At 44.9% G+C, this 15823-nt stretch overlaps 1 protein-coding gene across 1 annotated transcript in view; it reads right to left on the bottom strand.

Moving 5' to 3' along the window:
* Window positions 1-5668: 5668 nt before the first annotated feature.
* The window catches only part of DPF3 (double PHD fingers 3), a gene marked incomplete at both ends in the record, with an annotated part of 255039 nt that continues 244884 nt past the window's right edge, over window positions 5669-15823 (bottom strand). Inside the window, 2 exons of the mRNA XM_082648770.1 lie at window positions 5669-5739; window positions 6256-6337. Of these exons, the coding sequence (XP_082504896.1) occupies window positions 5669-5739; window positions 6256-6337 (153 nt within the window). The remainder of the gene's footprint in view (window positions 5740-6255; window positions 6338-15823) is intronic.

The following is a 15823-nucleotide window of genomic DNA, read 5'->3' as shown; positions in this document are numbered from 1 at the left end:
GCCATGCAGCCAACGCTTCCCAGGAGCCGCTGCTGAGAGGCTCAGGGGGCGTCCCTGCTCTCACAGCCAGGGCACCCGGGCAGGCAGCACCCAGGGACATCTTCCTCTCCCTCTGGCCTCCCTCTCAGAACAATTACCTCAGCTGTCCCACCTCCTTAGAAAGGGATCCAGCTCCCCAGGGTCAAAGCCCCGCTCTAGCTGCCTCAAAGGCCCTGAACTAACCCATCTGTTCTGCTGTTTCTCCCCCCCACCGCCCCGCCCAGGGCTGGTGGCTGCAGAGAATCATAACCAGACCCCCAAGCCCTGGAATGTTCAGGAACTCAACCCCCTGACAGCTGCAGAGCCCACCTCTGACCACTGACCAGTGAGACCCAAGGAAGCCAGCAGGGCTGTGGGCCCAGGTGGGGAGGCTTGTAGGCCTGAGGCAAATGAAAGTATCTGTGCTTCCCACCACTTCCCCATTCCTCACCTGACATCCAGAGGAATCCAACCGCATCCTTTGGGGGTGGGGGGGGGGTAAGATCGCCAAAAGGGGAGCACACAGCAGGGGTAGGAGGAACCCCATCCACTTTGCCGGGCGGTGGGGAGGACCGGCCAGGTGCCCCCTCTCTGGTGTCCCAGATGCTGGCATCCTGGACTCGGGGCCTCCCAGGCCCGACCCCTCTGGAAGCAGCGCCTAGAAATCCTCTGTTCCCAGGGTTGCAGGCCATGATCTAGCCCGTCCTTTGCTGCCACCTCTTTCCCCACCAAGCCCCGTCCTTCCATGCAGACCAGGAGGGCCTCAACAGCTTATCTCACTAAGTTCGAAGGACACTTTTTCTGTGGGGTTGGGAAAATCCACATCGACCGGAAGACCCTCTGTACCTCCCACCTCCAGCTGGGTGAGGGGCACCACTCCTGCCTGCTTTGCCCTCTGAAGCCCCCCAACCAACGGGGAGCCAGAGGCCAGGGGGCCTTGAAAAAGGAAGAGCTGTCCTGGTGTCCAGAACTGACAAAGGCTGGGCCTTTGGGGGAAAAAAAGAAAAGCACGTTGCCAGGATCTCAGGCCTGAGGAAAGAAAAGGGCGGGGAGAGGGGTGGGGTTATAATAACTCTTCCTTTCCATGCCCTCTAGTTATTTAGGTGCAGGACTTCTTTGTGAGTGGAAACCCGGTCTCTGGCCCCCTCCTCAGGTCCCCCTCCTTTTACTTCTCTTCACTTCTCTTTACCTTACTTGAAAGATCTTTCACCTTCCCCACTCCTCCCTCAGGGCCGCCCCTTCCTCCCCCATCTCCAGGGATGGGAACGTACCACAGGTGACAGCGGTGCCCAGCTCTGAAAAGGAGGCAGGCGTGGTGGTCAGGGCATCCTCACTGGGAGTGTGAGCGCGGCTCTGGCCCCCCGGGAGCCATGTCTCCCTTGGGTTGGGCACGGGCACACCCTAAGGAGGGGCCCACGGTGGGCAGCAGGGGAGAGGCTGGGGGGTCGGGGAGCGAGAGAGGAAGGGAGGCTGCCGTCCCAGCACCTGCATTCAGTCTGAGAACCACCTGAGGGGCAGGGAAGGTGGGTGGTCCTCAGCGCTCCCCACCAACCCCCTACACACGACTCAAAAGAGGATACTAGGGGCCCCTCTTCTCTGAGTCTGGAAGCCTAAGTGTGCCCATAATCTTTCTTCGAGAGCATAGATCTCTCTCCTAAACTTGCCCCCATAGGAAAAGTAATAATAATCCTCTAATTTTTCTTCCTTAAAATATCTGAACTTTTAAAGGGAAGGGCCAAAAGGAATCATGCTGTGTTCAAAGCACAAAGACTAAATAAGATGCACCATGAGTGTAACTCTCCAGGGTAGCATGCAACCATCACCGTGAAACCCAAACCCTCCCCCAACCTTAAAACCTGTTATCTTCCCCAGCTCTGAAGGACTCTGGCCTCCCTCCCTCCCCACCCCCGCGGGCTGGCTACGTGGTCCCAGACGGCCTGCGCTGAGCCTGGGGAAGCAGCTGCTCTCCTAGGCCTGCCTGGCTCCCTACCTGACCCTGGGGCAATGACAGGAGCAGGGGCTCATTGGGACCTGCTGGCTCCTGCCTTAGGGGCTCTGAGCCAGTGGGGGGTTTAGAAGGAAAGCCACCGGAAGGTAAATCTCCTGGCAGGGGCCTTGTCTCTAATTCCTTACGCCAGTGCCTCCAACTGGATTTGCTACAGGCCCGAAAAGCAGTTTCAAAAATACCCACAGGAAACAGAGGGTTTCAACTTCCGGTTGGGATCCCGCAGCCTCACCTCCTCTCTGGTCGGCGGGAGCCACAACATCGGGGTGAAGCAGAAGAAAGGTACCCTGGCTGTTCCCAGGGTTTGAGCTGTGAGGCAACAGCACCATTATCTCCACGTGGTGGCCTCTGGACCCAGTGACCAGCACTACCAAGGTGTGGGTCCCTCCCCATGCCAGAGCCCATGCCCGGACCTTCAGCAGCATTACCTCTCGTCCCCGCAAAAACCCTGCCGGAGAAGCCATATCTCCCTGCCTCACAGATGTGGGAAATGAGGCTCAGAGAGGTTAAGTCATTTGCCTGAGGTCAACCAGCTAGAAACTAACAGAGCTGGGCTTTAAACCAAAGTTTTTAAGTGACTGTTACACTGAGCTGAATTATAGCCGTCTCCAGAAGTTAGCACCCCATTCTAGGCTGTGTTGCCCTTATAGAAGGGAGCATCTTCATTCTGAAATCCCCAGCCCCAGGATAGATCTCTCACCTTCCACCACAGATCCATGCTCAGTCACAGTTTTCTTGTCACAGCTTGACCTAGTGGCCCTGACCACAGGCAGCCTCTTCCTTAAAACATAAACCCCCTTTGGTCAAAATGGAGATTCCAAGAAGGCGTCTAACCTTGGCTAACTCACACAAGAAAGGGGGTGTAGAAATCATTTGGGGTCCCTACTTGACAAGCCCAGCTCTCCAGTGATGATTTATATAACATTATGCTTTTTAAGACTCCTGATGTCACTGTGGGACAGGCAGGACAAGTATTTTCTCCATTTCACAGCTGGGCAAACTGAGGTTCAGAGATGTTAAGTGATTTGCCCAAGGTCACACAGCTACTCAATGGCAGGGGCAAAACAAAAACCCTGACCATCCATGTGCACCCTGTGATTCTAGTTCATTCTCTGGGGCTCAAAGAAAGAGCAATTGTTGACCAACACTTTCCTTTTCTCAACACAGAAGGTGATAAATGTGACCATGACTTCTGTTTGCTTGCAGTGTCCTGCAAGTGCCACCTCACAAGCTGGCTTTGCTGTCCCCATTTTCCAGACGGAGAAACTGAGGTCTCCAAAGAAGAAGCGGTTGGGCCCATCCTTCAGGGAGTGAAACTGGGAAGGGAACTATGGGCCTTCCTGATGTCTGGTCCAGACTCCTGGCCACCCTCATCCCTGTGGAAGGTTACAGCACCGTCCTTGGTCTGCGAGACCCAATCCTACCCTCTCAGCTTCTGTGGCGGCAAGTGTGGCTGGAGAGAGAACAGAGCCACCCCATCATCTGCGTTGAGGTGGGGAACAGATTTGCACACACTCCAAAGAGGGTCTGTCACTTGTAGGGTCACTATTTTGGTTTCAGATTTGCTTTTTTTTAACTTTTAAGCCATTTGTGGCTTTTGAGAACATTTTGATGACTTTTTTCCTAAAATTAAATCAAGGTGATTTTTCAAAACCAATAACCAGGCTTTGAGGACGCTTACTTTGGGTTTTGTGGGAGGACAGAGAGCCGGAGTGGTCAGGAGAGGAAATCTGGCCCTCTGATATGACCCACCCGGGGTAAATGGACGATGCGACCACATAGCAACTTCCCAGACCCTCCCTGGGCCTCCGGAATCCAAAACGGGTTCACCAACCAGCAGGGGGAAGGAAATATCTCATGAGGAAGATGAAAATCTCATCTGGTCAGGCCCTTTAAACGAGGTCCTTATGTATGCATGGAACCCCCTCCAAGGCCACAGGCTCCTGCAGGAGACTGACTCCCGTCATTGGCCACAGGTCACCCCGTAGAGGACCTGGGGGAGACCAGCACAGCTCGGCTGTGTGCCAGGCTGCCCCGAGTCTGCCGGCCAAGAGCAATTAGCCAGGAAGAAGGGCTCTTGCCAAGTCTCGGCGAGAAGGCCGCAGCCCGGCAGAGGTAGCCCAAGCGGCCAGAGCCTCTGGGGCTCCAGGGGCTTCTTCAGGAGCTGAAGGACTAAAAATAACTTGGGCCTTTGTTGTAAGCAGCCAGACCACAGAGATGGAGCTGATGTCAAGGAAGCTGAGCGTGCGCCAGGGTCCTGCTCACCGAGACCTGTCCTTTAGGCAAATGATTTTTCCAGAAATGTGTCAGTTTTTGTGTGTTGCTGCTGTTGCCACTGCTGCGGAGAGTCAAAGGCAGCCCGGTCCGCTCCAGCCCACAGGGCTGACTTCCAACACAGACTTCTGGGAACTGAGCCTCCCCAACTCTGGCTTCTCAAAAGGAGAGTCCAGCATGTACTGGGGAGCTTAGGAGACAGGAGCAGCCCTCGAGCTGAAGCTTCTGTGTGATTGTCGCCCTGGTCATAAATAATCACATCACCCCAATTATTTGTTTAGGGAACAATCATTTCTCCCCCATCCTGAAATTTCAAGAGTCAGGTCTCAGTAGACAATGGCAAACATACACTATGTGGAAGGAAGGAATTACTTGGGAAAAGGAATTCGTAGTGTCACATCAATACTGAAGGGTTTCTCAGAGCTGCAGTCCTTGGGACCAACCTTCAGATTCTTGACCTGGCAGCCTTCACTCACCTTCCTGGTTCTTGAGTCCCACCAGGGAAAGCTCCAGACCCAGGCTGAGTGGAAGGCAACGTCTAGGTCTCTTCCTCTGCCACAGGCTGTGGCCTGTCTCTCCTCAAGGATGCCCCAGCTCTGAAGGTCCGGTGCCTTGCCAGGCCATTCCTGATGGACAGCAAATACTGACTGGCTATGGCGGGGCCTCAGAATTATCTTCACAACATTTCCATCCACCCCTCAGGGCCTCCCCCCCACCCCCAGCCCCATCAAGAGATCGCCCTGGCTGTGGACGCCACTGGATATCTGCTGGAGAAGCAGCTCTGCCTCTTCACGGGGACCAAGGAACAAGGAGGGATTTCAGGGCTCCATCGTCTAGACAGCCTCTAGGTTCCGAGTCTAGAAGTTTCCAGCAGGACTTGTAATAAATAAAAACTTCTCCACAGCTCTTTGCTCCTCTGCTGGGTTCAGGATGAAGAGGCTAAGCTGGGGGCAGGGAGGCTGTGCGAAGATTTCTTGGAACACAATAGATAGGAAACACCAAACCACGCATGAGTGACTGATGGGTGGTCACAAAATGGGACCAGTGGCTCCTTACATGGGAACCAGTGAGAGGGCCGCAGTGCTAGGGTAAATGTGAGGGGGGTCCACAGGGCTGTGGCTGGGGTCCTTCTTCAAAAGTTTACCATCTTTCTGGCAGAAACAGGAGGGGCTGGCTGAAGAACGGAAACCTGTGTGTAGGAGTTAAGCAGATGTCTCGCCCCCTCGGTTCCACGTGTCCACGCCCTCTGTGGTTACTGATGTTCCTTACAGTTGGTCTGTCTGGAAATACAGGAGTAGGGGCTCGATCTGATCTGAACTGGGCTCTGCTTCAGCCTCTCCGGCGGCAAGCCCCATTCTGTGACCTGGGGCCCTAGGCCTGGCAGCCGAAGGCTGAGGCTTTTTCTTTGAGCAGTTCCCAGCATAAGTGGCAGCTCCAGCTCCCTACAAGAAATGAGATGGCATTACTAGCAGCCCCGCCCCCGACCCTCAAGCCCCACCCCTCGACCCTAACCTTTTCGTAAGCCCTGTTTTAGTTTGACTTTCCCGATTCAGAGACCGAGTCCCAGTTCTGAGTCTGTCGCTCAGCTGCTCGGGAAACAGAAAGTGCTCAGAGATGATTGGTTGAACTGCAGTGAAGACCCTCCCTCCTTGGCTGTGCCTCTTAACCAGCATCACCGGGTCTGGACCACTTCCTCTAGAAGCTCACACCTCCCCCGCCCTCTCAGCCATATGTCTGGGAAACACCTCCTTGGCCCTCAAGTTGAAATGTCAGCTGGTTGAGCTGTGCCTCAGTTTCATCATCTGTAAAATGGGAGTGGTCATACCTGCTCCGTAGGGTTGTGACGACTAAATGAGACAAGACACGTAAAGCCCTTAGCACAAGGCCTGCACATTAGTGAGGGCTCAGTAAGTGGTAGAAGTAGCTGTTGTTGTTATTGTTGACTTCATCACCATTACCTTCTGGGGGCTCAGCCACTGGGGGATTTAAACAGTACATGTGGTAGCCGCGGTCACAGTCATCACAGAAGAGGAGCTGGTCCTGGTGGAATGCAGAGTAGGAGGAGAGGAGGAAAGTTTGAATTATTTAGAACCAACATCTGGCCCCCACCTACTCCGCCTGCCTTATTTCCATTGATCAACTTCCCTGGACGCCCCTTTCCAGGCCCCATTTAGTGTCCTCACTGTCCCTTGAACATGCCTTGTGCTTTGCCCACACCTGGAATTTCCCCCTCTGTCTCCCAAACTATGCGCATCCTACTCCCACTTAAGAGTTCCGCTCAAATCATAGCTCCTCCAAGAAGCCTTCCTAGACCACCACCTCACACCCAAGCTGAAAGGGATTCTTTATCCTTCTGAACTCACATAGCCAATAATTCTGCCTCCATAAGGGCGGAAAACTAATTTCATGCATTTCTGTGTTCTCCAGGATGATTGCCTAGTGCCTAGAAAGTACTTTCAATGTTTGCAAATTTTAATTGAATTCCTCTCAACCTCACTCTTCCCATTTGTGCAACGGGCAGCAACCATACTTGCTGGTAACATCCATAACACGTCAGAACTTTTTCAGGGTTTCATTATGCAAATTTAGAGAAATGCAATGCCACCTTTCAGCTCTCAAAAGCCTCTTCGGGGGCTGGAGGCTGGAGCCAGGTGAGAACTGTCCCCTCCAGTGCTGTGGTTAACTTCCAAGGACACAGTAGGCACCTTGGCTCCTGCAGTTCCCTCTGCCTGGAGACTCTCCCAGTGCCTGACCCCTTCTGTTTTGGACCATTCCCTACCCACCCTTCAAGTCTTCAAACACTTCTCTTCCACAAAGCTTCACTAATCTTCGTCAAATGGAATTTCTCTGACCCCTCTTGCATCCTCATAGTACTTTCTCTTCCTTAGGACACTTAATTGTACTTTTCTTTATGCTACAAAGCCTGGCATGTGGTAGACATGTACACCCAGTCCATTTGGAACATGCCTCTTTTGTCCACTCCTTTATAGACTGCAAGGCCCTTGGGGCAGAACCTTGTCTTACTCATCTCCGCATCTCCTTCAGAACTTCCTTGCACATAGTAGCTACTCAGTAAGCGTTTGTGATCTGGTCCCCATTCTCCAGGTTCAGCCCTGTTCTATTCAGTGACCTTTGGGCCTGCTTTGATGGCTTATAAGATGTCTGCAAAGTTAAGTTCTGTATCAAATCTCACCTTGGCTCTCACCAGTGTAGAGATCCTAGAAAAAGTAGATATAGAAGTTGAAAACCCCTGTGAGCAAGCCAATGGGGCAGGAGAGATCATGAATGATCTTTTTTTTATATCATGCTAAGACCTTTCAATAGGACAATGGGAAGCTTCCGAAGAGTTAGCAATAGAGGAATAACATGGTCAGCCTTGCAGTATAGAAAGATCTCACTAGCTGCTGTATAAGAGAAGATATCCAGGTGGAGAGAGATTGGTTCTTGAGGCTGGAAGGCCACTTAGGAGGCTACTACAGTCGTCCAGGTAAGAGATAACTTATGATGGTGGCCTGAACTAGGGTTGTGGCTTGGGGGAGAGAAAAGGGGCTTGCTTCCATCTGAGTGTCATTGATTAGATGTAGAGAGTGATAAGGAAGAAATCAAGGATGTCTTCTAGGTGGTGGCTTGGTCGGCAAGCCAAACGATGTAGCCATCCACTAAGGCGTGGGGAGAGGAGCAGACCTGTGGGAGGCAGAAGGCAACCTCAGCTATGAACATGATCTGTAGGTCTACAGATCACCTGGTGAGGGTGCCTGGAGGCAGCTAGAGGTCGGGAGAGAGGCCTGGGCGTAAGATATGGACTGGGGAGTCACTGGTGATGAGATGGCACTGGAGGTCCTGGGAAGGGAAGTCCAGAGTACGTGAGAGCAGATGTCTTTGAACTTGTGCTCATGGAGGGGTGTTCGTGAACTCCTAGAAATTATATGCACAACTCTGTGTATAGGTACAGAGGTACATTTTTCTGAGCAAAGGGTAAATCCATAGCTTTCGTTGAATTTTCTGAAAAATCAAGGACTCAAAAAAGTTACTGAGGAGAAGGCCAAGAATAGATCCTTGGGGAACACCAAAGCTAAGGCCCAGGCAGAGAAGAAAGAGACTAAGAAACAGCAGTCAGAAAGGTAGGATGAAAACCAGAACAGTGTGGTTTATTCCAAAAGAGTTACACCATTATTGTTGGAGCTGAAATAAGCTAAATGACAATATGATTTAGGGATAATACAAGGAGAAACCAGTTAGGATAGGGACAGAAAACAGGGAGAGACTTGTGAGAAACAGTATTATTAATATCTGAAATACACTGATAACTCCTACTCTAGTGCTGACACGAGAAATACAAGGAGGTAGAATATACTGGATTGGACTTTCCCAAAGGGAAACCAAGGCATCTGTGGGTTTAAATGTCTCTTTCATGGGTTGACCATTGTCTAGCACCATATTCTCTTCTTTTCCATTTGCTTCTCAGATAATTGCCAGCCAAACCCACCAAAAAAACCCCAGCCCATGCGAACCCCCATGAGAAACACAATTTCAGGACATCTTACTCCCAAGTAGTCAAGAACCAGAATTCACCTATGGCTACAGTTCCAGGAGACTGGGAATCCCTTTCTGGGATGTGCAGGGTAAATCCCTGGCTATGTGAGAGGCACCCCCTATTGCCCGAGCAGCCTCACTCCTTGATTTCTCCCCTAAGGTTCTGCCAAGTCAACAAAAAACCTCTACATTAACACTATTTGTAAAGCCAAAGACCAGAATCAACCCAAATGTCCATCAATAAAGGACTGGTTGAATAAACTAATGAAGAGCTATGCAACTGTAGGAAGGAGTTAAGATCATGTCTATACATTGCTGTGGAGTAACCTCCGGGATATTCAGTGAAAACGCAAAGTAAAGAAAACAGGTATATCTTTCTACCATTTTCTAAGAAAATGCATCCACTTTCTTATGGATTCATGTGCACATACACACGTTTCCATTTAACACAATAGAAAGATAAACCATAATTTTTTAAAATGGTCCTATAAGCAGAGTATAAAAGAGGTAGGGATAGAAGTTAGATTTCTTTGAACATACTGTTTATTTTAAAAATTTGACTCTGGAGCCAGTAAATATTTTACATGGTCATAAAGCAAAATTCACAGGGTAACTGTCACTAAAAAAAAAAAAAAAAAATGAAACAAATGAATCTAATCACGTACTAGTTGGTGGCATAACCACACAGAAAGAAACTATTCCAAGTGACTTGGAAACAAGTAGTTGGACTGTACCTCCTCAGTCAAATATATCTTAAGGACAAAAACAAGTGCAAATATGCATATACATATACATACATATATATATTTCTTTTCAGCAATCACATTAGTGTTGTTAATAGTGGAATTGATATTCTATGTGTGTATCAAATGAGTGGTTATGTTGGTAATGAGTAGCAAAAATTTTGACATGGTTAAAAGAAAATACAGATGTAAGAGTGATAAGGTTAAGTGAAAACCCTATAATTAGTTCTGGCAATGAATTGGAAGTATCAGTGTAAATTCACAGTGTATTTTATCTTTAAAACAAGCAAAACCTATTTTCTAGCTCTGTCCATTGAAAATGCTCCCAAACAATGACTAATGCAGTAAAAATTAGCACCCCATCACCCATATTATATCTTCTAAAAACCATTGCCCACTAAAAGGAACCAGGAGTCATTGGATAAATGGCTGATTCCAGGTCTGGAGCATGAAATGTGTAAGTATCGTTACATATTGGAAAGCAAGGAAACAAATACTACTGAGATAGGGACTTCCCTGGTGGTCCAGCGGTTAAGAATCCATCTTGCAATGCTGAGGACGCCTGTTCGATCCCTGGTCGGGGAATTAAGATCCCACGTGCCGCGGGGCAACTGAGCCTGCATGCCACAATTACTGAGCCCGCTCTCTCTGGAGCCCCTGTACCTCAACAAAGAGCCTGCGCGCTGCAACAAAAGATCCCGTGTGCAGGCCTGACGCAGCCAAAAAATAAATAAATATTAAAAAAACAAATACTACTGAGGTCATGTCAGAAGGACTCAGGATCCAAACTGTGTTCCCACTGGAACAAAAGTGGGAACACTGTCCCAAATATGGGACAATTTTAACTGTAATGGATTGAAATAAATCAAGTATGTATAAATCCTCGAGTCCATAGATACTATTTTCTAAAAACTTTGTCACTTTTGTTAGATGCTAGGGAAACATCCCATCATTTTTTAATTTATTATATTGAAATAATTTTAGTCTTAGAGAAAAGTTGCAAAAATGATACAGAGTTTCTGCGCACACTTTACTGAGCTTCCCCTAAAGTTAACATCTTACATTACCACAGCACAATCATGAAAAGCAGGGAATCACCATTGCCATTAGCATGACACTATTGACTAATCTGCAGACCTCACCTCATTTGAATTTCACCAGTTTTTTTTCCCACTTAAGTCCTTTTCTCCAGGATTCAATTCAGGATCCTACATTCCATCTAGTTGTTAGGTATTCTTAGTGCCCTGAATCTGTGACAGTTCCTTGATTTCTTTGTCTTTCATGACTTTGACACTTTCGAAGAGTCCAGGCCAGTGATTTTGTAGAATGTCACTCAGTCTGAGTTTGTCTGATCTTTCTTCCATAAGAGGAGATCTTCTCAGTGCACCTTATCGGGGGCACGGACACCAATGTATCTTATTACTAGTAATGTTACTCTGATCCTATAGTTAAGGTAGTATAGTATCTGTAGTGTAGTTTTTCCACGGTAAAGTTATGGTTTTTCCCTTTGTAACATATTAATAAGTAATCGGGTAGGGGAGATACTTTGAGATCAAGCAAATATTCTGCTTCTCATCATACTTTTGCCTGCTAATTTTAGCATCAATTGATGACTCTTGCTTACAACAACCATACCATGATGTTTGTCTACTGGTGATTTCCCTCTGCCCTCTACATTTATTAATTGTAATCCTGCTCTAAGGAAGAGTTTACCTCTTCCCCATTCATTCATTAATTCATTCACTTATTCAATTTTTAAAATGTTAATATGAATATTTATTTTGTCTTTGGGTTATAATCCAATACTATCATTATTTACTTTGTTGCTCAAATTGTTCCAGATTGGGCCATTAGGAATTCCTTCAAGTTGGTTCCTGTGTCCTTTACCAATTTTTTAGCACCTCCTTACTTTCTAGTACCACAGGAGGCTCCGGCCTCCTCTTACATTTTCCCAGCTCCAGCTATTTCTCCAAGAATCCCTGGCTCCTTTTACTGGAGAATGGTATTTAGAAACCAATATCTGGGTGCTATAGGTCCTCATTGCTTCTGGGTTGTCATTGCTTCTAGGCCCTTACGACAGAGTTAGGAAATAAATGTACGTGTAGGTGCACATCTATATTTATTTCTGTATTTATCCACATGTGTGTGTACATATAAATAGTTATAGATATATAAACAAAATATATTATATTTAAAAGCATAAATTCATACTGATACCCCCTATTCCAACCCAGGACCACAGGGTTCAGTCTAGCCTTCCCCCTTTATTTGATTTTTCTTTCTCGGACATTGGGAAACCTGGCTCTCATTATTCACAATATATATGTATCAGTTCAGACCTGCAGACACATCAAGTAGTTTCAGAATGACTAACTCACATGCCTGTGAGAAACAAATTTACTAACTAGCATATAATATGTGTATAGTCATTTCTGTCTTTAGCCTTAAAATGCACAGTCAAATACTACTTTCCAAAGTTATCTAGGTTAATTTTTTCCTTCCCTACCCTTCAGTATGGCCATGTTACTATTTATATTATAGTTAAGTTCATTTGTTACTGTTCATATTCCATTTTCGCTTCCCCCAACTCCTGGCTGAATTTCAGTATTTATCTTGAGGGTATGTGAAACAATACCTTGGTTCAAAGAGTCAGAGCTATACAAAAGGTATTTTCAGAGAAGTGTTACCCCCCATCCCTACTATCCCACCCCCATTTCCCCATTCTTTCTACCCCATTCCCACCTACCCTGTAGATGACCAATCTCTTTAGTTTTTTGCTTATCCTTCCTGTATTTCTTTCACACAAGTAAATAGATATATGTATATTTTCTTATGCCTTTCTTGCAAGAATGGCAGCTTACTGTAGATATCATTTTTACTGTGCTTTTTTATTTAACAAATTCTGGAAATCGCTCCATATTAATTCATAAAGATCTACATCGTGGTGTTGTTGTTTTACAACTGCCTAGTACTTCATTGTGCCATCCTTTATTCAACCATTTTGTGTATAAGCATTTAGGTCATTTCCAATATTTTCCAATTATAAACAGTGTGACTATGAATAACCTTACGCATATGTATTTTCATAGAGTTGTGGGTATATCTTTAGGGTAGATTCCTATAGGTGAGATAGCTGAGTCAAAAGTCAAGTGCACAGTAGCTGTGTTAGGTATTGCTAAATTTCCCTCCAGAAGGGTTGTACCACTTTGTATTCCCACTGACAATATATAACGGTGCCACCTTTCCCACAGCTTCATTAACAGAATGCACTGCCATACTTTTCTTTCCCATTCTTATGGGTAAGAAATGATATCTCAGTTTTGTTTACATTTTAATTTCTTTAATTATGAGTGCATTCAAACTTTTTTTTGCAAATATGTAAGGGTCATTTTTATATCTTTTGTGAACTGTTTTTGATACCTTTTTCACATTTTCTATCAGGTTTATGGTCCCTTGTTCCTCAAATTTTAAGAGTTCTTTATATATTGCCACCTTTATCTGTGGTATATGATGCAAATATTTTCTCCCATTTTATCAGTTGTCTTTTTACTTTATTGTGTTTTTTACTATGCAAATGTTTATGTGGTCAGATTTGTCAACATTTTCTTTTATTCCTTCCGAATTTTGAGTCACAGAAAATCTTTCCTTATATTTAAAGAGAAATTCATCCATGTTTTCTTCTATTACTAGTATGGTTTTATTTTTTATATTTATATTCCCAGTCCACTTGAAGGCTGTTCTTACATATTACATATTACATGAGATATGGACCTAATTTTATCTTTTCCCAAATGGTTACCCTGTTGTCCCAGCACTGTTCATGAAAATGTCCATCTTTGATCCAGTAATTTTAGATACAACCTTTATTTTATACTAAATGTCCATATGTAGTTGGGTCAATTTGTGGGTTTTCTATTCCATTCCACTGGTCTTTTTGTCCATACTGTTTTAGTTTCAGAGGCATTACAGTATGTTTTAATATCTAGCAGGGCTAGACTCCCTCCATAATTTGTTGTCTTTCAGTGTTTCCTTGGCTATTCTTGCATGTTTGTTTTTCCATATGAACTTTAGTATCACTTGTCTTGTTCCATTAAAAAGCATGTTGGTGCTTTTATTGGGTTTGAATCAAATTTGTAAATTAACTTAGGAAGAACTGAGATCTTTACAATGTTGAGCCATTCTATCCAAGGTCACACAATGTCTTTTCATTTGTTCAAATCTATTTCTATGCCTTTCAAAAGCATTTAAAATTTTTCTTTATTTAGGTTTTACATACTTACTGTTAAGTTTATTTCTAAATATTTCTTATTTGTTGCTACTGTAAGTGGAGTTTCTCTATCATAATGTCTTCTAACTGGTTATTATTTGTGCATATGAAAGCTATTAATTTTTGTATGGTAATTTTATATCCTGCTACCTTTAATGTTTGAGTTAGCTTTACTATTCATTCTCTAGACTTGCCCAGATATACTATTAAAGTTATGAAATAGAGAAAAACTTTCTACTTTGTTGCCATTCTTATACTTATTGTTTTCTCTTGTCTAATTGCATTAGCTAATATCTCTAGAAAAATTATGAATAGTAATAGAGATAGTGGGCATCCTTACCTGGTTCCTGATCTTAGCAGAAATGCCTCTACTATTTCTCCATTAAATAAGACAATGGCTTTAGTTCTAAGGTATAAAAAGTTTATCATGTTAAGAAAATATCCCACAATTTCTATTTTCTTGAGGGTTTGATCATGAATACGTGTTGAATCCACCCCTTATTTTGAAAACTGATAAATAAAGGGAAAGAATCTAGTATTTATCCTGCCTCTTCTATATAATCTATACATGAAGGTAACCAAATATGAGGTTGGAAAAGTTTCTCTTTATAGAATTATTCCAGCTAATAAACAAAGAAGAAATTATGGAATAAGAATATCACTATTTGCGACCCCTAATGAAATAGTGTAGTCAAAGATGCTGCCATCATGAAAAGAGAGACACCAGGTATTACATACCTCCTGATGAAAGTATACCTCACTATTTATGAAGTAGTCTTGCTATTTATATATTTTAGAGACAGAGAAAGAAAGAGACAGAGAAAAAGAAAGAGAACCTGGATGTGATGAAGCCTCTAGCTCTAAGCACCAAAGTACAAGAAATACAAGAGACAGAGGAAGATGTCAAACACCACCACAGGGATGCAGTTAGTAAAATACAGTCATGGGAAACTCTATTGAACAAATAAATTGATTTCTTCAACCAAAAACATCAAGGGAGGGCTTCCCTGGTGGCGCAGTGGTTGAGAGTCCGCCTGCCGATGCAGGGGACACAGGTTCGTGCCCCGGTCCGGGAAGATCCCACATGCCGCGGAGCGGCTGGGCCCGTGAGCCATGGCCGCTAAGCCTGCGCGTCCAGAGGCTGTGCTCCACAATGGGAGAGACCACAACAGTGAGAGGCCCGCGTAACACAAAAAAAAATCAAGGGAAAAAAGATCAAAATAGAAGGAAACCCTATATATTAAGAAACTTTAAAGACATATCAACTAATTGCAATGTATGAGTCTTATTTGAATCCCAATTCAAATAAATTGTAAATAAAAACGTTTTAAAACAATTTATGATTATTAACACAATGTTTAAGACAATTGAGGCAATAGGAATGTTGACTGGATGTTTCATTATATTAAGGAATCATTGATTTTTTAAAATATTATTGTTAATATTTAATTATATTTGTTAATAAGTAAGTCCTTATCTCTTTTTTTAACTTGAAAATAAATATATTCACAAGCTGTAAAACATAAATCCTTATATTTTTAGACACATATGGTATTTACAGGTGAAATGATATTATGACTAGGACTATAATATCGTGGAGAAAGAGGTGGCAATATTTACAAAAACAGGATTGGACATGTATTGATCATTGTTGAAGCTAGTCATGGGGGTACCTCAGTTTCACTATTTTCTCTATCTTTGTATATATTTGAAATTGTCCATAACAAAATGTGGGTTTTTTAAATTCTGCATCTATTATACTTAACATTTAGACCAAGTGAGATGACACACTCCAGAACGTGGTGTAAAGAGCCAAGCACATCCCGACCGTAAGCAGTGGGCACCATTGTCTATCAATGAACCCTTGAGGGCTAACGGCCAGCAAGGCAGCCTCTGGCCATCACTTCCTGCACCTCTCTCCACAGGCACGAAGAGTACCCAAGGTCCCTGGAGCACAAGGGTCCCAAGGGTCCTCGGGGCAAA

This window comes from Grampus griseus (genome assembly GCF_964374135.1).
Source record: "Grampus griseus genome assembly, chromosome: 2".
Lineage (NCBI taxonomy): Eukaryota > Metazoa > Chordata > Mammalia > Artiodactyla > Delphinidae > Grampus > Grampus griseus.
The sequence above is the reverse complement of the archived record's forward strand: the minus strand, read 5'-3'. Positions and strand labels throughout refer to the sequence as shown.